The sequence below is a fragment of the Trypanosoma rangeli genome (assembly GCF_003719475.1).
Source record: "Trypanosoma rangeli strain AM80 chromosome Unknown Tra_15.4_contig_00177, whole genome shotgun sequence".
Taxonomy (NCBI): domain Eukaryota; phylum Euglenozoa; class Kinetoplastea; order Trypanosomatida; family Trypanosomatidae; genus Trypanosoma; species Trypanosoma rangeli.
Genome location: NW_021705923.1, coordinates 1 through 21,951, shown reverse-complemented (window position 1 = coordinate 21,951; position 21,951 = coordinate 1). Strand labels below are relative to the sequence as shown.

At 47.8% G+C, this 21,951-nt stretch overlaps 12 protein-coding genes across 12 annotated transcripts, besides 10 other annotated features; all 12 read left to right on the top strand.

Annotated features, from left to right (window-relative positions):
* Positions 1–160: 160 nt before the first annotated feature.
* Positions 161–186: a microsatellite.
* Positions 187–231: 45 nt separating this feature from the next.
* Positions 232–254: a microsatellite.
* Positions 255–274: 20 nt separating this feature from the next.
* Positions 275–299: a microsatellite.
* A 29-nt stretch (positions 300–328) lies between these two features.
* Positions 329–353: a microsatellite.
* A 155-nt stretch (positions 354–508) lies between these two features.
* TraAM80_05451 (DNA topoisomerase IB, large subunit) lies at positions 509–2,506 on the top strand (the record flags this gene model as incomplete). The annotated part of the gene is made up of 1 exon (XM_029382330.1): positions 509–2,506. One exon carries the CDS (start codon positions 509–511, stop codon positions 2,504–2,506), a length of 1,998 nt encoding a protein of 665 aa, XP_029237799.1.
* A 273-nt stretch (positions 2,507–2,779) lies between these two features.
* Positions 2,780–2,811: a sequence feature (A-rich).
* A 349-nt stretch (positions 2,812–3,160) lies between these two features.
* Positions 3,161–3,184: a microsatellite.
* Positions 3,185–3,549: 365 nt separating this feature from the next.
* On the top strand, positions 3,550–6,279 carry TraAM80_05450 (uncharacterized protein; the record flags this gene model as incomplete). The annotated part of the gene is made up of 1 exon (XM_029382329.1): positions 3,550–6,279. One exon carries the CDS (start codon positions 3,550–3,552, stop codon positions 6,277–6,279), a length of 2,730 nt encoding a protein of 909 aa, XP_029237798.1.
* Positions 6,280–6,302: 23 nt separating this feature from the next.
* Positions 6,303–6,332: a sequence feature (A-rich).
* A 319-nt stretch (positions 6,333–6,651) lies between these two features.
* Positions 6,652–8,076, top strand: TraAM80_05449 (uncharacterized protein; the record flags this gene model as incomplete). The annotated part of the gene is made up of 1 exon (XM_029382328.1): positions 6,652–8,076. The coding sequence occupies one exon, from the start codon at positions 6,652–6,654 to the stop codon at positions 8,074–8,076; it is 1,425 nt and encodes a 474-aa protein (XP_029237797.1).
* A 367-nt stretch (positions 8,077–8,443) lies between these two features.
* Positions 8,444–8,473: a microsatellite.
* Positions 8,474–8,567: 94 nt separating this feature from the next.
* TraAM80_05448 (linear amidine hydrolase) lies at positions 8,568–9,698 on the top strand (the record flags this gene model as incomplete). The annotated part of the gene is made up of 1 exon (XM_029382327.1): positions 8,568–9,698. One exon carries the CDS (start codon positions 8,568–8,570, stop codon positions 9,696–9,698), a length of 1,131 nt encoding a protein of 376 aa, XP_029237796.1.
* A 441-nt stretch (positions 9,699–10,139) lies between these two features.
* Positions 10,140–10,213: a sequence feature (A-rich).
* A 67-nt stretch (positions 10,214–10,280) lies between these two features.
* On the top strand, positions 10,281–10,934 carry TraAM80_05447 (uncharacterized protein; the record flags this gene model as incomplete). Its single annotated transcript, XM_029382326.1, has 1 exon — positions 10,281–10,934. The coding sequence occupies one exon, from the start codon at positions 10,281–10,283 to the stop codon at positions 10,932–10,934; it is 654 nt and encodes a 217-aa protein (XP_029237795.1).
* A 313-nt stretch (positions 10,935–11,247) lies between these two features.
* Positions 11,248–12,477, top strand: TraAM80_05446 (uncharacterized protein; the record flags this gene model as incomplete). The annotated part of the gene is made up of 1 exon (XM_029382325.1): positions 11,248–12,477. One exon carries the CDS (start codon positions 11,248–11,250, stop codon positions 12,475–12,477), a length of 1,230 nt encoding a protein of 409 aa, XP_029237794.1.
* Positions 12,478–12,790: 313 nt separating this feature from the next.
* On the top strand, positions 12,791–14,170 carry TraAM80_05445 (ruvB-like 1; the record flags this gene model as incomplete). The annotated part of the gene is made up of 1 exon (XM_029382324.1): positions 12,791–14,170. The coding sequence occupies one exon, from the start codon at positions 12,791–12,793 to the stop codon at positions 14,168–14,170; it is 1,380 nt and encodes a 459-aa protein (XP_029237793.1).
* Positions 14,171–14,721: 551 nt separating this feature from the next.
* TraAM80_05444 (uncharacterized protein) lies at positions 14,722–15,663 on the top strand (the record flags this gene model as incomplete). The annotated part of the gene is made up of 1 exon (XM_029382323.1): positions 14,722–15,663. The coding sequence occupies one exon, from the start codon at positions 14,722–14,724 to the stop codon at positions 15,661–15,663; it is 942 nt and encodes a 313-aa protein (XP_029237792.1).
* Positions 15,664–15,775: 112 nt separating this feature from the next.
* Positions 15,776–15,820: a microsatellite.
* A 136-nt stretch (positions 15,821–15,956) lies between these two features.
* On the top strand, positions 15,957–16,325 carry TraAM80_05443 (peroxisome biogenesis factor 1; the record flags this gene model as incomplete). The annotated part of the gene is made up of 1 exon (XM_029382322.1): positions 15,957–16,325. The coding sequence occupies one exon, from the start codon at positions 15,957–15,959 to the stop codon at positions 16,323–16,325; it is 369 nt and encodes a 122-aa protein (XP_029237791.1).
* A 40-nt stretch (positions 16,326–16,365) lies between these two features.
* TraAM80_05442 (peroxisome biosynthesis protein-like protein) lies at positions 16,366–18,690 on the top strand (the record flags this gene model as incomplete). The annotated part of the gene is made up of 1 exon (XM_029382321.1): positions 16,366–18,690. The coding sequence occupies one exon, from the start codon at positions 16,366–16,368 to the stop codon at positions 18,688–18,690; it is 2,325 nt and encodes a 774-aa protein (XP_029237790.1).
* A 1,125-nt stretch (positions 18,691–19,815) lies between these two features.
* On the top strand, positions 19,816–20,739 carry TraAM80_05441 (saccharopine dehydrogenase; the record flags this gene model as incomplete). The annotated part of the gene is made up of 1 exon (XM_029382320.1): positions 19,816–20,739. One exon carries the CDS (start codon positions 19,816–19,818, stop codon positions 20,737–20,739), a length of 924 nt encoding a protein of 307 aa, XP_029237789.1.
* An 875-nt stretch (positions 20,740–21,614) lies between these two features.
* Positions 21,615–21,951, top strand: TraAM80_05440 (surface protease GP63; the record flags this gene model as incomplete). The annotated part of the gene is made up of 1 exon (XM_029382319.1): positions 21,615–21,951. A coding segment is annotated over one exon (337 nt), but the record flags the coding sequence as incomplete, so codon positions are not given.

The window sequence follows — 21,951 nt, the reverse complement described above, 5'->3', positions numbered from 1 at the left end:
TTTTGTTTAATCTTTTCTGAGCTTTGTCTCTCTCCGCGAAGAAAGGGAAGAGGCGAAGTAGCCCTCAGCGTCCATCTCTCCTGCTTGTTTACTTAATGAATACATCTGGACCTGTGGGCAGGAGTGTGTGTGCATGTGTGCCTGCGTGTGTCAGGGACGGGACAGACAGACAAACAGACATAGAGAGACGGAGAAGTGGTTAGGTTTTATGGTGGAGCTTGCTGCTACGAGGTGTGTGTGTGTGTGTGTGTGTGACGCTTTAACTGCAGTAACGTTTTTCTTTTCTGTTTTTTTTTTTTGCTTTCAGCGAACATCCACGATGACTTTAATATATGTATAATATATATATATATTCTTTCTTCCCTCTCTGCTTTCTGTGTCTCGTCATATCCACGTCTTTTGCTTGTGCGCTGAGTGCGCATTAACAGGGCTCGCATAAAACACATAAAAAAACTAACCCAAACAACATATTTCAAAAAGTGGAAAAAAAAAAGAGACAGTAAGTGCGATGCCCAAAAAAGAGAAGGTAGTAAAGGAAGATGTTGTTGTGAAGCAGGAAGAGGACAGCTCTGACTCCGGTGAGAGCCAGGAGGAATCTAACTGGTGGGAGCAGGAAAACGTCCAGTTTACGTCCAAAGGAGAGAAACGGTGGGACATGTTGAGCCACAACGGTGTCATGTTCCCTCCAGAGTACAAGCCCCACGGCATTCCTATCTACTACGAGGGACGAGAGTTTAAGTTGACACCAGATGAGGAGGAGGTGGCGACAATGTTTGCTGTGATGCGGGAGCACGATTATTATCGTAATGAGATCTTCCGTCGAAATTTTTTCTCTAGCTGGCGAGAGATTCTTGACCGGCGCCAGCATCCAATTCGCCGGTTAGAGCTGTGTGATTTTGAACCTATCTACCAATGGCATCTCCGCGAGCGTGAGAAGAAGCTGAGTCGCACAAAGGAGGAAAAGAAACAGCTGAGGCTCGAAGCTGACAAAGAGGCAGAACCGTACAGATGGTGTGTGTGGGATGGGAAGAAGGAGCAGGTGGCAAATTTTCGAGTGGAGCCCCCAGGGCTATTCCGTGGGCGTGGTCAACATCCGCTGATGGGAAAACTAAAGAAACGCGTTCAACCAGAAGATATCACCATTAATATAGACGAGTACTCGCCTATTCCAAAACCCCCTGAGGGACATCAGTGGAAAGAGGTTTTACATGAGCATAACGTCACTTGGCTGGCGATGTGGCGTGACTCTATCCTTGGCAACTTTAAGTATGTGATGCTTGCCCCTTCGTCAACAATTAAGGGGCAGTCGGATATGATGAAGTTTGAGAAGGCACGGGAGCTTAAGAAGTACGTTGATGACATCCGCCGATCTTACATGGATGACTTTGAATCAAGGGATGTGATGAAAGCGCAACGTGCGGTGGCCATGTACTTCATAGACAAGTTGGCGCTTCGTGTTGGTAACGAGAAGGGATCGGACGAGGCCGATACGGTGGGATGCTGTTCGCTTCGTGTGGAGCACATTCAATTGAAACCTGGCAATGTAGTACAGTTTGACTTTCTTGGCAAAGACTCTATTCGGTACGAGAATGAGGCTGTGGTACTGCCTCCTGTCTATGAATTACTGCGCCGCTTCACCAGAGGGAAGAAGCCGTCTGCTGACATATTTGACATGATTACACCCACAGCGTTGAATGATCACTTAAAATCGTTTATGAGCGGCCTGAGTGCAAAGGTGTTCCGTACCTACAATGCCTCGATTACGCTAGACCGCTGGTTTAAGGAAAAACCCGTCTCACCGTCAGCTTCGGTGCCAGATAAACTAGCATACTTCAACAAGGCCAACACGGAAGTTGCCATTCTGTGTAACCATCAAAAATCCGTCTCAAAGAACCACCGTAACGTGATGCATCAACTGACAACAAAGTCGACGTACACGCGCACAATGATTGACGCCCTCAAACGTGCCCAAGAGACTACCAACAAAAAGTCATTGGAGCAGGCTGCGAAGGAGTACTTTGCAGAGATGGATGAACTGCAGTATAAATGGCTTGAGGCATACGGAACGGAGGAGCAGAGAAAGGAATACGATGAAATTGTCAAAAACCGGGGCATGCCGCGAAAACACTCGTCCACGTCCAGATCGAACGGCTCTAAGTCTGATGGGAAGAAGAAGAAGAAGAAGGCGAAGAAGAGCAGTAGTGCTAATGGGGGAAAGAAAAATGTAAAGAAGACCACGAAAGGCTCCACAAAGCATAAGGACGGCTCAAAGAACGCAAAGAAGACAGACACCGGTAAGCGTCGGAACAAAGCAAAGAGGCAAGTGGAATCGGACTCCGATGACGACATGGCGCTTGCAGATATTGTAACGAAGGTGAACAAAAATAAGAACAGCATCACCAAGCGTGAAGGAAAGGGTGGGGTTAAGCGGGACCGCGGTGGGAAGCCCGTAGTAAAGGCGGAGGCAAGCGATGACGAGGATGTTCCCCTCAGTGCGCTCTGTTAGGCGTTGGGTGGAAGTGTAAAGTGAAAAAAAAAAAACAAAAATGGTCTTATGTTGGTGTAAGAGACCTGGTAGATTTCCGTTCTTCTCCCGTGGTAAGCTGTGCGATGGCGGGGCTGCCCAAAAGTAGCGGTAACCGGGCTGAAGTTTGTGTCCTTAGCTGAACGGTTGCCGCGTCCAAAAAAAAAAAAAGATGAGATTGAGTGGACGAAAAAGAACAACGGGAAGTTGAGGGAAGAAAGCACAGGTGAGGAAAAGCAAAGGACGAAGAAAACGTTTTTTTTTGTTGTTTTTTTGCTTTTGTTGTTGTCCTGCTGCACCAAACCCTTCACATGGTGAAACGATTGAAAGGCCCTTGACGTGTGCGAGTGTTCCACCACTCACCTCGCCCGCGTGTGTACATTTGCGTTGCTGTTATTGCCCTTCTTGAGTGGTGTTTTCCTGTCCTGTTTTGGTTTACTCACTTTTTTGTTGTTGTTTGTATGCTCCTTGTATGCAATGAGGACGGTGGGGTGTGTGGGGAGAGTCCTGTGTGCCGCCGCCACCGTCGCCTTAGAAGACAGGCAGAAATGAGGCGGAGACTCAACCCGGGAACAGCCACACTTGCTAGGCATTCACTAAAGAAACACATCATCAGTTTTGTGCCGTTACTACTTGTAAAAAAAAAAATAATAATAATAAGCAGGAGGCTGTCTGAGAACGGAAATGGAAATGTGAAGAGGGGAGAAACGACATTAGAAGAAGGAGTATGTGTGTCCGCGCATGAGGTTGGTGAGGATATGTACTTGATGTGTTGTCCGCTCTCTCATTGTTTTATGGGTACTTCGGCGAGAACTTGCATTTGACTCTTTTCTTTTACACGTTCACCCACACAAACATGTACGATTTCTCGTACCTACTTGCATGTTTCACTAAAATGGGGGAGTGGGAGTACGGTGCGACAGTCTCTGTGTATTTGGCTGACTGCAGCGATGATGAAATACTGTTCTTTTTTTTTTTTTTAGTTTTCGAGGGTGCCTTTTTGGTGAAACGAAGGTTTTGCCCAGATGCGTCTCTCTAGGCGTATCCAGCTGAGTCCTGAGGTGATTGATTCAGGCCTTCAGCGGCTGAACTGCGTCTCACAAAACATTATAGAGGTGGATATTCACCCAACGGTTCTGGCGCTTCTTACGTCTGCGTCTCCGGATGTTGTGCGTAAAACCGTGGCAGAATTGCCTCTGCACAAAGCGGGGGATCTTGGAAAGGAAGACGCAACGGAATTTAGTGATGCCGGAATGAATACGGCGCTGTCATTCTCCCTTCACACGGTGCTTCTTTCCCGTAACCGTTTGACAACCACATTGGGCCTCGTTCAGTTCAAGAATGTGGTGCGGCTTTCCTTGCTGGGGAACAGAATACAACGCATTGAGGACTGCGAGGCACTTTCTTTGCTACCTTCATTGCAGTACCTTACGTTGGAGTTTAATCCGGTGACGTCGCTTCCGCACTATCGTGCTCATATCTTTCGCATCTGTTCCTGGCCTGACACTCTAAGCCAAAAAAAATGTCGACTGAGAAAGTTGGACACACGCTCTGTTTTACCAGCCGAGGTGGAGCGAGCTGCAGAGTGCCTTCAGCGCGAAAAGGTTACATTAGGTGAGCTTGTTCACCGCATGCGATTTTTAGCTCTCTTGACTGAGGCAGAGAAAAGAATAGCGCTACACAATGAGCTTCGCCGTAGGGGCGTTGTGCTGCAAGATACCGTTCTTAATCTAACGGTTGAGAGTATCGTTACAAGATGTTCTACACAGCTGCTGGCCCTTATTGACGTCGGCGCCGCCTCGCACCTTGCGAGACGTCTTATGAGTGGGAAATGCCGAATGTGTGCCATGACCCCAGAGAATTCGTTTAACGCGGATACGTCTACCGAGAACGAATTTTCGCCGGTAGCCACTTCCTTTGCGCATTCGCGTTCCAGTTCAAACATACTGACACTTCAAAGTCCCTATCAAGCTGATTTGACGGCATTTTGTAAGGAATGGTCAAGAGATGTCTTTCGTCGTGCCATGACATCACTTGATCATCGTATTTGTGGCCTTCTTCTGAATATTGCTCATACGCTGGGTGAAGAGCTGACTGTGATGGATGTGGATCACTTGAATAAGCTTTGGTTTACGCAGGTTGCCAAGGTTGACAGCTGCAAATTCTATCAATGCGACAAGTTTAAGAAAAATCTTATGGAAAATAAAAAGTTACTCATAGTTACCTCAAGGAGAGAGACATTGAGGGAAGAAAAGAATGAGGTAGCGAGAAAGAATTCTACACGGGAGGAATTTATTCGTGTTGCGCTCAGCCCTAGTGAGACCCACCTGCACACCCCATGCGTGGAGGCGAAGGAGGACAATGCGGGCGCTGTATCGCTGCGCAGCGTCTCTTCAATTTCTCAGGACGACGTGCACGGCAGTGATGTCATTGCGATCCATGACTGGCAGAAACCGAGCTCTGGTGGTTTGGACGAGTCCTGTCGGAAACAGCCAGATTTGGCTAAAGCATCGTATGACGCTGGCAACACGGAGGCGTTGATGGAGTCTACGACCGTGGAGGGGTGTAATAGTGATCGGGTATCAGTGGAGCTGCCACTGACGGCACCTGTTCCATTTCCGGCATTAAAAGAAGAATTCTTGCTTGAGCAAGAAATACATCATAGGCTTAACTGTCATGTACGGCGTCGCATCCTGCGTGTGTGGAAAACCAAGGCGTGGCGGAGACGACAAGGTGCACTATGTTTACAATTTACGCAGAAACGTCTTGAAGGCTTACTACTACTTCCAACTCCAACTCCACACGCCATCTGTAATACGCTGCAACTGATCCCGCGGAGAGAGCGAAAGTATGTGTTTTTTAAGTTTTGGCGTGAGCAAGCTCGACGGTCGTATGCTCCAAGGTTACTCCGTCTGGCGCAGCTTATCACACGGTGGCGATGGCGGACGTACCAGCAACGGATCATTAATCACTTTGCGGTGAGACGTCGCACACAAATTTTAAATGAAGTGTGGTGTCATTGGCGTGAGGCTCTGCATACGCGCGTTGCAGAGACACGCACTCGCCTGAGAGACAACGCACACAACATAGATGTTTCCTCCAATGCGATGACGGGTCTCCAATCATCTGCACAAAATAATCATCGAATCATGACGATTTCGTCTGAGGCAGAATCAAAAGAGCTTTATGAAACTCCTTTTGAGAGCCGGTTTCCATTCAAGGTGGCTACAGAAGCAACACCGGGTCTCACATGCAGCACAAAACTCTCTGCGAACGGCAGGGTTAACATGCCGCACACCCTCCACATGGTGAGCACCCCTGCAGTTGCATCTCATCTTTTCTTGCCGATGATAACGCCGAACGCGGGGGAGGCTACGCCTCTTCAGCCATCCTCCTTCTGTGATAAAGAAACGCAAACAACACCATCACCATCGAACGATGACCTCAGAGACGAATCAAGGGATAAATTTTGTTTGGAAGCCAAGCAGGCAATAAAAGCGATGCAGGTGGATCGTCTACGCCTTGTCGATCGGCTGATCTCCCTGGAACAACGACTGAGTGAGGAATCCTTGCGTGTTCAATACCGAGAGGAAGAGATTGAAGGACTCAAGCAAAAGCTTAACGCCATGATGCTTCGTGAGGAGTGTATGGGCTCTACTATTAGCGATTACCAGCGGGAGCTAGGGCATCTGAGGGCCGTCGTTCAGGCTCTGCGGGAGGAAAGGCGGGATATGTTACGTCCCATTTTGCACTGAAGGAGCATATATCTCAGTTGCTATTCTTTTTTTTTCTTTTTTATCTTTTTCTTGCCTGCTCATGGTTTTTTGTTCTTGTAAATTATGGGTCAGGGAAACGAGGGAGAGAAAAGGGGTGAAGCAACCTGGAGACCGTGCTATATTTTTGCCTTTTCCATTCCCTTTTTGTTTCATTTTCTCATTTCTTAATGTTATTTATTCATTTGTTTATTTATGTATTTTTCATGATTATTGTTTTTTTCTTTTTATTTTTCCATAGGGCGCTGTGCCGTTGTTCTGGTTGGCTTTTAAAGGGGAGAGAGAGAGGTAAAGTAAAAAAAAAAAGGAAGGCAAGGTCGTCATCCAAGAGACGTTAACAACAACAAAAGGAAGATGTTTGGAGGTGGTGAAGAATATTTTCGCGAGCCTCCGTCAATAGATCGCGACACACTGCAGCGATTTGCGCTGTTCTGTGCACGTCTTCGTGCGGCAGAGAAACCTGGAAAAAAGACAGTGGCCGAGGCTGCCGCGTTGGCCCGCGATGTGGGCAACAATGAAATGGCCTTTGAGCTCGTCGTTGGTGTTCTTTTTCGTCACATCAAGTCATGGGCGGGAAACAAGCAGTTAACGTGCTGGTATATTTTGGATAAGCTGTGTAAGGAGGACCGCGACAAATATGGCTACACTGCAAGCAAATACGTTCTTGAGATTGGTCGAGACTACATTCCGTACGAAGATCCTGTGCTGGGTCCAAAGTATGAGAGCCTCGTAGAGCACTGGGAGGGTGTTTTCCCACGTCACGTTGTGGATGCCCTCTGGTTGGCAAAAAAAGACCGTTTATGGGCCATAGAGCACCCCAACGATGTACTGCGACGAAAGGAGGAAGAAGAGCAGCAGTGGAAGCAGGAGGAGATGGCGATGGAAGATGAAGATGGCCTGAACGATTACGGACAACCGTGCATGGATTATCTGCAAGGTCGCTGTTTTTGGGGCGACGCCTGTCGTTTGTACCATCCTCCAGGGGAGGAAGGGACAATGCCGCTTGAATGCCGCTTGGGAGACTGGAAATGCCCATCATGTGGTGCGATTAATCGTCACTTTCAGCGACGTTGCTCGAGCTGTGTGAGGGAAAAGCCTCAGTACAAGAAGGGACGAAAACCCACGGCGGAGGAGGCGTTATTATCGTCGCCGGACCCAAATGTTTATGCTGCACTCCGGCGCCAATTTGGTTATGATCCCAACGTTGTAGAGGAGGCAGAAGCTCACTGGAAAACACGTTTGGAAAATACACCCATTGAGGCTTACAAAGAAGAGCGACGTGCAGCCTATCACGTACGTATTTTGGGAAAGACGCCGACTTCAAAGCTGGAGGAACGTATGCGATCGCAAAGGAATTATCCTGATATTGATATTGGGCCGCCTGAGGAAGTTGTCGATTTCAGTGCGGCTCCTGGACGGACAGCAAGTGAATTGTTGGTTCCTGCTGACGCTCCTTCAGTGAGCGCTGTGGGTCTTCTCGCTCAAACGATCACTGAGCGTGGGGCTAGAGATCCAAAATTACCGCAGATTTTATTTGAACTTGCCTATCACGTAAAGCAGGTTGCGGGAGATGGTGGGGCGAAGTTGTCATCGACTCAAGCCGAGACACTGCTGACGGCCTGCAAGATTGTGTTTTCTGCCTGGGGCGCAGATCGTAGTGCGGCACCGTTTGTCCCACCATTCTTCAAGGAAATACGTCACACCGAGGACTCTTTGGGCTTGTCAAGTGAACAGCAGGAACATCTCACCTCCATCACGCGAGAATTCTGGGCGAATTGATTTCCAGTAGATGCTTTGAGGAAGTTCAGGAAAAGCGACATAAACATGAAGACGTGTAATAGGATAACGCGTTTTCTTGCGTGTATGGAGTGCGTCTAAGAGGTGGTACAGTGCCCCAGGGTGTGGGTGATGGAGAGGTGTCGTTTTAATACTTCTGTGAGTGTCCTTTTACGCTCTGCATCTTCTTGTCAGGTCTGCAGTTTGCGTGGAAGGAGGGCAAACGGGGGCAATGCGGGGTAAATAAAGAGGCTAGTGTTGAGAAATGTTTGAAAAGTCTGCACATCAAACTAGTCGGAGTGATTCTACTCAGTGAGGTGCGTTTTTTTTTTCTTTGCGTATCTTCTTTCTTCTTGCAGGTCAGTGTCTTTTTTTATTATTATTACTTATTATTTTTTTTTGCCTTTTTAATTGCATACTTCCAGTTTGTCTAAGTTTTTTTTCCAAGAGGACGAAATCATTAATACTTATTCTAATCGCCTATATCAGCAAACATGGCAACCTTTTTGATGATACAGAGCCCATTATTTGGTCCCAAGATTGTTGCCCCAGACAATCACTTCATTACTGTGCCTCAAGTGAGTGAGGGTCAGGGCCAGCAGGACAACTGCGTTGTGGCCGCCCTTCAAAGGAAAATTGAGGAACGTCTTGTGAAGGATGCAAATGCTAAGGTGATATTCCTTGACATTAATGGGGAGCCACGATCTACGCGTTGTGTCTACGAATCGTTGTACGAGACTCTGTTTGTCAATGATTCGGTTTCCGTTCATCATTTTACGGACGCGGAAGGCGGTATCAAGCGTCGTCTGGTCATTCTCTATCCAATGTCAAAGAAACGTCGTGGTGAATTGCCAAAGGTCCAGCTGTTGAGAAAGCTGGACAAAACGGTCAAAACAGAGGAGCAGTCGGGGTTGGAACTCTTGGATCTGCGTCACTTTGAACGAGACGGCAAAGTTCTGGAAGGCATGGGGGTGTTGAACTTTTCGTACAACGGTGAGTTTGTCTACATGGCGCTTTCTTCGCGCAGCAACGAAGAGGTTCTTGATGTTGTCTGCAGCCCTGAATACTTGAACATTCCCAAGGGGAAGCGGTTTATCTTCACTGCTGTGCTTCCACGTTTTGCTGACAATGGACATAAGACCGGTGAAGACGTTGTCCATCACACCAACCTTATTGGCTGGTGCGGAAAGGGCATCTGTGCGTGGGGCCTTGAATTTTTGCGCTTCCCTTCTGAGGAGAAGAAGAACGCCTTTTACGAGCACCTGGAGGAAAGGTACGCGAAGATCCTCAATCTCAACGCCGAGGAGATTCGCGCCTTTGCTGGCAACGCCTGCGAGATTTCGCTTTCTACGGGGGAGGGTGAACGTCACGTTCTGTGTATTTCTAATCTTGCCATCAACTCTCTTCGTGACCGCAACGTCAAAATCCTTAAAGAGTGGTATGGGCAAGATAACATATTTATCTTCTACGGAGAAACACTCGAACGCCGGGCTGGTACCTCGGTTGGCGGATTAATCGGCCGCCCAGTCACCCACGGCGAGGTTCTTCCTGCCCCTGGGAACGTGACTGCTTTGGAAGTGGCACGTGTCGATGAAAAGGTTATTTGCCCTACGGTGCGTCGTTAATCTCACTTCCCCCCCCCCCCCCCCTCTCCTCTTACCCACTTTCCCCTTCACCGCTGTACCGGCCATGCGGAGTTGATGACATGTTAGACGCTTCACTGGCCTTATTATCTATATGAGACTGCACATCGGCAAAACAAAGAAAACAAAAAAAAGTGGGGGAAAGAGCGGGGAAACCAATGCGAAGGAAAAACGACAAGGAGTTGAGGGGAAACGTAAAATGAGAATTTTCCCTGATTGTTTGTCAAGGGGATACTAGATAAATGGAAGGAAGGAAAGGAGGTATGAAATGTAATTTGACTGCGATGAAAATGGTGTAGGTATGTGGAGGGGCTCTATTTTTGTTTTACTCCTTTTTCTTTTTTTTTTAGGGAATTTTGTGATTGTGTATGTATATTTTACTATTCCGTTTACGTTTTTTTGTCGATGTCTGTGCCTGTGGTATTTTGTTGTCTTTCACTTGCTTTGTTGCATTCTTGTTTTTTTTTTTTTTTAGTTGGTCTTGTTTTGTTTTGTTTGACGACAGGCAGTTTATTTATTATTATTACTTTTTGTTTTTCTACCTTTAGCGGAGGGTTTGGTGTTATGCCGCTGACTCCAAACGATGATATTGTGGAGATCAGTCGACGCTGCAACTTTCTTCGCATGGCGCTGGCTAATGCAGAGGATGCTTTTAAAACCAACCCTACTCTGAAGTACATGTATTTGTGTGAGGTCAGTGAGGAACGTCCAAACCCCACGTTCCTGTGCTTTAGTAAAGGCACATATGGGAGTCGTCTAGACCTGCACCGCGACTACCTCAGCCAGCGGGCAATTCTTCCCATTATCCTCACCCTACCCTTGTGCCCATGGCTCAAGCACATCAATCTTCGCGAGGAGCGTCTCACCACCACCCTCATAGAGATCTTGTGTGAGTCGCTTAAAAATCTTCCGCGCATCAGAACTATAGACGTTTCAGGGAACCCGTTTGGCTCATTTGGCCTGCAAGCGCTCTTGAAGCTTGTTCTTTGGAGACGTAGCATTGTGGATTGCTACGTGGGGAGCACACAAGGTGTGGGATCCTTGCTGCGTCGGCTGCAGATGGCGTGTGGAAGGAACTACCGAGACTTAGCTCAGAGGGAACAAGAGGAGACGGAAAAGGAAGAAGAAGAGGAAGAGGAGGAAGAAGAAAAAATGGGGTTTGTAATGGGGGTGGAGACAGAACAGGAAGGAGAGGCATCTGATGCTCTTCTCACTTGAGTGACATCGAAGAAACGGGTCCGAGGGGGGGGGTGGACAACGAGTAAACGAGGAGTACGAGTGGTGGGACTCTGCCTTGTGATGTAAATTATTGATTTTGTCCTTTCTTGCGCACGCAGCACCGGCAGCGGCATGTGAGGGCAAAAAAAAAAAACACTCAGAAGTTGAACCTAAGCTTTTATAATTAAATCGATGGAAGGTGTCTTTCTATGTGTGCATTATTCGGCGATGCCGTATTTGGGCGGAGCCGGTCCCCGGTATTTTTTTCTTTTGACGGTTTTTAGATTGAACAATACAAAAAGAATATAACGCAATGAGGCGCGTTGTGCCATTCAACAAATACATGTTATCGTTGACTCCCTTAGACCGGTTGGCAGGCCGCACGGTGAATCGTACGGCGGAGGCTTATGTTGCTTTTGCAATTCGTCTGTGCAGTACACAGCAGCCGCCCCCAACTACAGGTACACTGGAGGACCTTCACAGGTCCGCGGTCGAATTTTTTGGGCGTGGTGACTTCATTAATGCAATTAAGCAGTGGGAAGCTATGATGGATTCCCTGGGTACAGCTGATAGTAGCAGCAATAGCAGTAACAATGTGTTAATGAGCTGCTTGAATAACTTGGCCTGTGCCTATGGGGAGATTGGGCACCATGCCAAAAAACTTCAGTTGCTTGAGCGCTCACACGACATGGTGAAAGGGGTCTATGGGGAAGACCACCCACAATACGGCTTGGTTCTGTACAATATGGCTTCTGTGTACGAAGAGATGGGCCGGTACACAGAGATGGAGGAACTCCTGCTCAAATCAGTTGCTATTTATGAGCGGAAGTTCCACACAAAGCATCCCAAAGTGGGGCGTGTGTTGTTGCTTCTTGCTGAAGCAAGTGGTCATTTAGGAAAATATGAGGCTCAGCTTCAAGTGGCCGAGAGAGCCTTTGAGATTGTGCGCCGTCACTGTGGACCAGAGCATGTACAAACCACTATTGCTCTGCTAACCCTTTCCAGGGCACATGGGGCAAATGGTAGTTACGCCAAGCAGTTACAACTTGCGCAGCAGGCCTATGAAATTCAAGAAAGGAAGCTGGGTGCAATGAACCCGCAGATAGCTTTGACGCTTATGGAATTAGCACTTGCCCATGGGGCAAACGGAGATCACTTTCATCAAAAAGTGCTTCTGGAGAAAGCCATTGAGGTACAAAAGCGTGCTTTTGGTAACCAACACACGCACCTTGTCTCGACCTATACAGCCTTGGGTGATGCATACGGCAAATTAGATGAGCGACAGAACCAAGCTGCATCCTATTGTGAAGCTCTTAACATTGCACGGAAACGCTACCGAGGGAAGCATCTCATTATTGGCAATGCCGCTAACAAATGTGCGTGGGGTTATCTACGCATTGGGAAGGTGGAAGAGGCTAAGGTATTGGCAGAAGAAGCGCGTATTATTATTCAGGGGACAGTCTCTGGGCAACACCCTGCGGCAGTGGAGCTGTGTGCAACGCTTGAAGAATTGAAAAAGGTGCTCCGTGAAAAGGGGGAATAATCATAGCAATGGCTTAGGTTCTCTCTTGTGTACATTTTTTTTTCTTTTTTATTGGATCTGGTTGATGAATCTTCACAAGGAAATCACCACCACCCGAGAGAACAACACCAAAAAAAAAAAAAGAACAAGAAGGGAGCAGGTACACGTGCAAATACGTACTATACATCTCATTTGGTTCTCGTTTTATGCTCCTGTTTTTCTCTTCTTTTCTGCTACTTTTTTTTTTCTCTCTCCCATCTGGCTGAGTGTCAGTGTGTGTGCAAAGACGAGGGAAAACAGAAAAGGAAGAATTCAGTGAGGTTGTCTAGGGAGGATGTCCGGAATAAAGATTGAGGAGGTCATTTCTACCACGAAAAGGCAGCGTGTGGCGGCTCACAGCCATGTGAAAGGGTTGGGCTTGGATTCAGAGGGTTCAGCCAAACCCACCGCAGATGGATTTGTGGGGCAACTGAAGGCTCGTGAGGCCGCCGGTATTATTGTGGAACTCACAAGAAGCAAAAAAATGGCTGGGCGTGCACTTCTCTTTGCTGGCCCTCCTGGAACAGGCAAGACGGCGTTGGCACTTGGTATTGCAAAGGAGTTGGGGTTAAAGGTCCCTTTTTGCCCCATGGTTGGCAGCGAAGTGTACAGTGCTGAAATAAAGAAGACAGAGGTGCTGATGGAAAACTTTCGCCGAGCAATTGGGCTTCGTATTAAAGAGCAAAAAGAGGTTTATGAGGGTGAAGTCACAGAATTGCGGGCTGAAGAGACGGATAATCCATTGGGAGGGTATGGCAAATCGATTGCTCACGTTATTATGACTCTCAAGTCTGTCAAGGGTTCGAAGCAACTTAAGTTAGATGCTGCCATCTATGAAAGCTTGGAGAAGGAAAAGGTATCTGTTGGTGACGTTATTTACATTGAGGCCAGTACTGGGGCTGTAAAGCGTGTTGGACGCTCAGACGCGTACATTGGTGATCATGACCTGGAAGCGGATGAGTACGTGCCATTACCGAAAGGCGATGTTCACAAGAAGAAGGAGATCATTCAAGATGTGACTCTGCATGATCTTGATTCTGCCAATGCTAAACCAAACCAAGGTCAAGATGCTCTCTCTATTGTTAACAGTCTAATGAAACAGAAAAAGACAGAGATTACAGAGAAGCTACGACACGAGATCAACAAGGTTGTGAACAAGTACATTGATCAAGGTGTAGCTGAATTGGTTCCAGGTGTCTTGTTTATTGATGAAGTACACATGTTGGATATTGAATGTTTTACCTTCCTGAATAAGGCACTAGAATCAACACTGGCTCCTGTGGTAATTTTTGCTACCAACAGAGGCAGCTGTCGTATCCGAGGAACAGACATTCGATCTCCACATGGTATTCCCACCGATTTGCTTGATCGTCTGCTTATTGTGCGTACTTCAAATTACACCATTGATGAAATTGTTTCTATTGTTGACATTCGTGCCCAGGTGGAGGGGGTAAAAGTGTCAGATGCTTCATTAGAGCTGCTCGGAGAAATTGGAGAACGCACCTCCCTGCGGTATGTGGTACAACTGCTCACTCCAGCGCTTATTATTGCTGAGACAAATGGCCGCAACGTAATTGAAGTGGAAGATGTGGTTTTGGTGGATGGGTTGTTTAAGGACGCTAAGGCTTCAGCGCAACTTCTCCATGAGCACGCCGATGACTACGTGTATCAGTAGAAGAAATTTAAGAAACGAAGAAGGGGGAAGAAGAGGGTGAAAGTTGTGATCATATATGTGAACGGAAGTATGTGAATGCATCAACGAGAAGAAAAGTGAAGGGTGCAGGCGCAGTACTTGTGGAGGGTGAAACATGAATAGATTATACTGCCCTTCTTGAAAATGGTGTGAGACACAACCCACTAGAAATAAATTTATTATTGGCGTTGACCTGTGTTTAAGAATACAAAGCATGACTTGTGTGCGTTGGTGTTGATTCCTCACCAATTCTTTCGCTTGAATGATGGAGTGGAATTTATTTCTCTGCATAACTTCTTTTTTGTCTTTATTGGAAGCATTATTAATGGGAAGGGAGTTATCTCCCTTTGTGTACACATGTCTCTTTTTATTCTCTCTGTTGTTGTTGCTTTTTTGCCGCTTCCTGTTCTATTTCGCTAAGGGGCAGGCGACACTCTCCTTGCGGCATACAGCACTAGTAAGTTATTCGCCTTTAGTTTTTTTTTCTGGACGCGAGGGGTTGGGAGAGGGGGACGAGATTAGCAGGGAGGGAGATGGAGTTTGTCTGCCGTGAGGGGGGCCCTCCGCGTCGTTTTTTCTGTGCCAATAAAGATACGTATAGGGAAGTGTGGCCCTGTCTTTTTTCACGAAGGGTGCCCGCCGCGCGTTTGTTTCTTCGTTGGGCCGCCAGGAATGGAGCAGCGGTGCATTGTGCGCTGAAGCTACAGCTTCATCATGGGCGAGGGTGCCGATTGGTCGCCACGCGACGAATTTATCCTGGGCGGGCCTTGGTATCATTGCCCCTTACACTCTCTCTGTCAGCCGCACCGCACGAACAACGCAAGAGTTTTTCTTGTCATTGGGACTCGTTGGAAACACTCACTGGGGTTGTGGTGCGTGAGCTGCACAATCCCCGAAGCTTTCACCGCGGATACCTTGAGTTTTTGCATGACCTGTACAATACTGAGACTGCCGACGTGTTCACAAATCGTATCTCGTTGCATGAAGAATTAGAAAGGATGTACATGGGGAACTCCATGCAGGCGCAAGGAATTTTAAACGGCCCTTTTTTATCGAAAGAGAGTCTTGTGTCCCCTTCCCAGCGCGTTGAGTGGGTGCGGTTGCGTTCTCTGTCGCGGCGCATGGAGCAGAGTTTGCCTCATTTTGCCTCCAAATCCGTGCCATGGGGAATGTCAATGGTCTTATCTCGTGCTCTTTGCGATGATTTCGGTGGTCTGACATTATACCCCATCATAGATTTTTGCCTTCATAGCTTTGAGCCTAATTCCGTAGTTCGTGTCATGCCCGCTGAAAGTGGCCATGGCAAAGGTGTTGGTCTGCGATGGCATGACACCAGTGTGTCGTGTGCGCATCTAGTGACACAGCGCGACATCTCGGCTGGTGAGTCTGTAACTGTCATGTATAGCCCACGCCGTGTGCTGTCTAGCGAAGATGCCGAATATTGGAAACTGAGGTGGGGTTATGTGCCAAATTAGTGTTTCCCCACAACAAGATGTTTTGGTATGTGTTATTTGTTTTCACACATGCAAACATAAAAACAGTGATCATTTTTTTCTTTTTTCTTTTTCTTCCTTCATGCGCATGAGGGTGGTTGTTTTTTTCTGGATGTTGTTGTTGATTTTTTATTGTGGTATAATGCTTTCTATGTACACAATATTTTTTTTTCTTTCTCTTCCCTCATTCACTACTTATGTTTCATTAATTAAACACATGTGCAGGTGTGCGTGTGTGTGTGTTTCCATTGGTTACGCTTCTGTAAAGAATCAGCATGCAGCCAAGTTCTTTTGAGGTATTTATTGATTTCTCTCGCACCGATGCATTCGTCAGGGTATCGAATAAATTTATTAACAGTTGTCTTATTCCCCACTACGGCAGCAAAATTCCATCGGTGGTGCCACTGAAGCTTTCAGATGGAAAAAAAGACCTTTATGTTGGGTGTCTAACTCATAACACACACAACTTTGAGCCTCGCAAGCTATTCATGTCGGTTGTTTTAGGAAGGGACCTGGGGTTGGCTGATGGCCAGATTGTGCATTGCGTTCCTGTGTATCAACCCACGAAGGCAACACGGGTGCTTGTCTTGCCCGCCTCTGTGGACGAGAGCGAGGTTGTGGAGCAAAATCGCACTTCGTATTGAGGCACAGTTGCTTCGTCAGGTTCAAGTCATCTTCCCGGGAATGTTTATCAGCGTTGTTGTCTTTGCTGACGTTCACGCCAGGGTGGTGGTTCAGCGAATTGAAGACGCCCAGGGTCGTGAAGTCACCTCGGGATGCGCCGTCATGGCTGAAGGAACGGAATTTGTCATTGCTACGAGATCGAGGCAAATTGCTGAAGACGTAACACCCATGTGGGCCATCCTGCGCTCTCACCCGTACTTTACTTGTGAGACAACAGCGCTGCTTACAGACGCCGGGGTGTCGCTTCTGCTGAATCCCGCAACTGCAAAACGCTACCATTGGCATGAGGGTCTTGTAGTCGGTTTTTGGGACCTTGCACGCATGTCACAGCTTCTTGAATCTAGGCAGGTGACACCATCTTTTCTTCGCACAAACGCCTGGAAAGCCCCTATTCGATACGTTAACGAGATACCTGACGGGGTGTGCTACTGTACGGTTTTGGGGCAGACATCCAACGTGATTGTTTTTCCCAATCCAGAGGAAAATGTGCGACATGTGACGGACAAGGATGTCGCAGAAGAATGTCTTCTCTTTTCTTCTTGTAAAGAGATCGACTTTGACAAGGTAGCAGCTGTTCACGGGGGCATTGCTCAAGAGCTCCTGCGTCACTTATCGAGCTGGTTTGCTCGGACAAAGGAATTGAGTGGTTCCTCTGGTGTAATGCAGGGAGGCAATTGTAATGTGCTGCTTTGTGGTGGAAAGGGTTACGGCAAAACAACGCTCGCTGCAGCTGTACTGAACAAACTTCAGGGTGTCCATGTCTGTGTTGTTCAATGCACTTGCAGTGGAAATCGACTCCTACACTCCTTACAAAAGGCCTTGGTGGAGTGTATCTTGTGTGCACCTTCAGTTCTTATTTTAGACAATTTTGACGGTATTGCTCCGGTACAACGTGATGGAGCAGTCACAGCGGTTAGTGGTACGACAAGGTCTATCTTGGAAGAGATGCTGCGTTGCTTTACTGACACACTTACTTTTATCGGTCGAAGCTCTGTTGTTGTGCTCGCAACTTGTGGAGATCGTGAAGCTGTTCACGAACGTCTTAGATCGGCGAACTGTTTTGCCAAAGTTATGAAACTTGAAGCCTTGGACCGAAAGGCGCACCTGTCATTGCTCAAACAGATGTTCCCAAAAGAAACCACAGATACCTTGGAGAAACTGGCTTCTTTGATGGAAAATTACACCCCATTTGATATTAAACGGGTTTCAGTGCGCATTAAAAATGGTTTTATGAATGGGAATCTTCCTTCTTTGGAGAAGGTAAAGGAAGTCATTGCCTGCTTTACTCCGTTGTCTCACACCGGCATTAGTTTTCTCAAGGGTGAAAAACGGTCTTTGGATTCCATTGGAGGCCTTTCTGATGCAAAGAAAATATTGTACGACACTTTAGTGTTGCCTATAAAGCATCCCGAGTTGTTTGCGCGCCTTCCATTGAAAACACGAAGTGGAATTCTTCTTTACGGTCCTTCTGGTTGTGGAAAAACGTTTTTGGTTGAGGCTCTTGTAAATGCGACGGACCTGAATTGCATTGTGGTCAATGGTCCTGAAGTGTTTGGGAAATACATCGGTCAGAGTGAGCAGAAGATCCGTGATGTTTTTGAGCGTGCGCAAGCAGCTGCACCTTGTGTGATTTTTTTTGACGAGTTTGACTCGGTTGCTCCACAACGTGGTGTGGATAACTCCGGCGTCACTGATCGCGTTGTGAATCAGTTGTTGTGTTACTTGGATGGGGTGGAAGGGCGAAAAGATGTTTATGTTGTGGCGGCATCTAGTCGTCCTGACTTGATAGATGCCGCATTGCTGCGACCAGGCAGACTGGATAAGGCCGTGGAGTGTCCCATTCCATCCTATGAAGAACGTTTGGAGATATTATTGCGGTGCTTCAAAGAGGCCTCAGCCAATCTTTCACAGAGGGAAATTGAGGGACTAGCGCGGCAAACTGACAATTGGACGCCAGCAGACCTATCTGGATTGGTCTCCTCTGCGCATCTTTTTGTGACTCGGCGTGTGATTGAACAGCTTTCTTTGAACAGCATGGAGACGAATTCCGAGCAATGTTTTGCTGTGACAAATGTGGGTAAAGGCACAACCAGGGAGAAGGTTGAGGACGCCCTGAAACCAATCTTTGCTATCGGAAAGAGGGAAAACGCTTTGGAACTTGTCACACAAATGGGCATGGAGGATGTGCAGCAGGCGCTGGCGATAACTCGTCCTTCTTTAACCTACAAAGACATTTCCGATTACGAGAGAATTCGATGCCTCTTTACTGGCCAAGGCGTGAGAGACATTACAGCCAACGTGGGGAAAAAACTCGCCTTTAAGTAAGCTTCTTAACAACAACCACACAAAAGAAAAAAAACGGGGTGCCTCTACGTAAGAATAATGATGTGGAGTAGACTTACTTTTCAGTCTCGCTATGCCCGTTTCGCCCGCGAATTACAACGTTGTTGGAAGGAGATGGGTCAAGGTGTATACTTGGTAGAGAGAAGTGAGACTCAATGAGACAGCAGAGGAGAAAGATGGACATTTCATGATGTCCTAACCACAATTCTATTCTATTATTATGTTTTGCATTGGGAATACTCGGTGCCGCAAAAAAAAAAAAAAAACGGTGAGCTCACACCGTCTATACATTCGTTTTGTCCCCCCACGTCCTAGGCTAATGGATGGAAGGGGACGAGTGTTGACTGAGGTGCTCGTAAAGGAGGAGCGTTATTTTCGCAGGAGGGTGGAGGGGAAGCCTTGTCTACAAAAAAAGTCTCATTCGACAAGGATTTTTGTATCAACCCTGCACTTGAGTTTTTACTGAAAGCGTAAGAGAAGGCGAATAATACAAAACAAAAAAACAAAAGTTGCTAAGGAAGCAGAATAAGTGGTGTGTGGAGAGCAGAGGGTGACGAGATTGGAGCTTCCATTTGACGTGTGCGAGGTCCTATGGGCAGTGTTTTTTTTTGAATTTTGTGGTACACTAAGCAACAGGAAGGACTCACGGAGGATGTTTTTTTTTTCTAAATGATGGACTGCAAGCATTTTAGTTATTCCATTTTTTTTTTGGTCTTTATTTCTTCATGGGTTGTGGGTACTTTGCTTCACATCGGCCTGAAACAAGGGGACAACCTTGAAAACAAGAATAAATCTGCTCTGACAAGCCTACTACATAATTATCTAAAGAACAAATGTCAACGGAATTCTCATTGGTGGTTTTTTGGAGCCACAGGCTACACGGGCAAACTGGTATGTGAGTACCCTTGCACGTCTGGTTTCAGGTAATGTGGGACCTTGAGCAATTGCAGGCCGTAATAAGGAGAATCCAGATGAACTAAAGAAGGAACTTGGCGTGGACATCGCTGTGCTTTCTGCAGATATTACCAACCCCAGTTCCCTTGGCAAAAAGTCTGTGCTGGTACCAGCGTGCTCATTTCCTGTGCCGGTCCCTTTACACAGGTTGGGATGTCCGTCATGGAGGCCTGCGTGCGATGCCGTACGCACTACGTGGACTCAACAGGTGAGTATAATTTTGTCCGTCAAGTCATTGAACGATTTAACGAGGAAGCTAAGAAACAGGGTGTTGCTCTGGTGTCCTGTTGCGCATTTGACAGCGTCCCTGGGGACCTGGGCAACTACGTTGTGCATCAAGGCCTTGGTGCACAGGTGAGCGAAGTAAGGGCGTTTTACCAGCTGTCGGGTGCCGGGATGTCGGGCGGCACGGCACGCTCTGTCTTTGCGCTTCGTGAGGCGTGCTGCCCGGAAGACAGCGATCCATACAGCTTGCTCCCGACGGATGCTTCACGCCCCGTTAAAGCGCCCACGCGGAGAGGTTTGTGGTACGATGTTTCGGAGAAGAGGCTGACGGGGCCGTTTGTGATGGCTGCCACCAATGAGCGCGTGGTGCGTCGCACGAATGCCTTGCTTGGCTACGGAGGCACCTACGTGGAGGCACAGGAGGGAACACTTGGAGTTGTTGCCGCTGCAACTATCACGAGGTATCTGATGGCGGCGGTACTTGCTGTCCCGTTCCTCCGTCGCTACATCGCTGAACACTGGCTGCCACCGGTGGGAGCAGGCCCCACACAGTCGCAGAGGGAACTGTCGTGGTATAAGTGCGTCTTTGTCGCGGTCGATAAGTCCGGAAAGACGCTGCGGCGGGTCGTACTCTCCGACACGCGCGACGCGTACACAGCAAGCGACATGTACATTGCCGAAGCAGCTCTCAGTGCACTGCAACGGGCCAAGGAAGGTTCTCTGGGTACCGGTGCATTGATGACGCCCATGGCGGCATTCGGCGACGTTCTGCTTCATCGCGTCCGACAGGCCGGCGTCGTGGTGGAGGTGGTGGAAGAAGCGACTGCAAGCACGACAGCGCCCGCACAATAAGTGGGTTGGAACTCCTCGGTTGGGGTCAATAATATAAGCTGAGAGTGCTCCTGTCTTCGCATGACAACAGGGCATACTGCTGCGGAAATATCATTTAAATTATACTCTTTTGCGCGTTTATCGTAGGGCCCTACGAGAAAGAGTAAAACTGAGCACAGGCTCGTCAGCATGGCTCTTTACATCATTTTTTTTTCTTTTTGGTCACGCCACGGAAGTCGCTTGGTGCATGTGAGGAGAATGGGTAATAACACTCTCTGCATCGGGGCTGCTCATCGTCATGGTGTTGCTACGCCCTTGTGCGACGCACATGGTTTTGGCTTCAGATGAATAAAATGAGCCTGATGCGCCTGCAGGACACGGAGACCAACGAAGTGTGAAGATGCCTCTTCCTGTGAGCTGCTGAGGGAGAGAGAGCGCACTGTCCGATGGCCCTCCGACCGCGGTCGACATTATGCACATCACAGTTGCTAAGTAAACAGTCGCGCGAATATCATAACACCACCAAAAGAACTACAGAAAAACAAAACTAAAACAGAAAAACATTGCCTGGAGGGAAAGATGCAACCAATACGGAGCATACGCAACAACGATACAAGTTTCCCCAGCACCTAATTAGCATTTATGCTGCTTCCTTGGAAAAAAAAAAACATATACTCACAACGTAGGGTGCAATACACACGAAATTTCTGTAGTGCGTATACCTGCTGCCATGATTAGTTGCTATCGGCAGCTGCATGGCATACATTCCCACACGTCATTTGCACCAAAACATTTCCTTGTGCTTTTATTTTCTCATCCTGCGTACAAGGCACTTGCTTCTATACTAATACAGCTATTGTCAACAAACCAACACACGCACACGCTTTTCTCAAACCATGTGCAGGTCACGCAGTTCCGTGCCGTTTCTCCCACTGGCGCTGTTCCTGCTGTTGTTGGCGATGCACTGCGCCGGTGGGTGCCTCGCCGCCGCTCCCGCCCTGAGGCACCGCTGCAACTTCGACGAGGTGATGCGAAAAAGCGGCCCACTGCCGACTGCGGTGGTGCGTGAGCTTCCGCGCAAGGGACAGGGCGCGATGCAGGCGTACACCGTCGCCTCTGCAGGAAATGGCAACGATGCCTGGGCGCCCATCCGCATTTTGGTGTCCACGGAGGATCTGAGGGACTCACGTAAGTACTGCAATGAAACTGGGGTGTCCCGCACGGACTTCACGC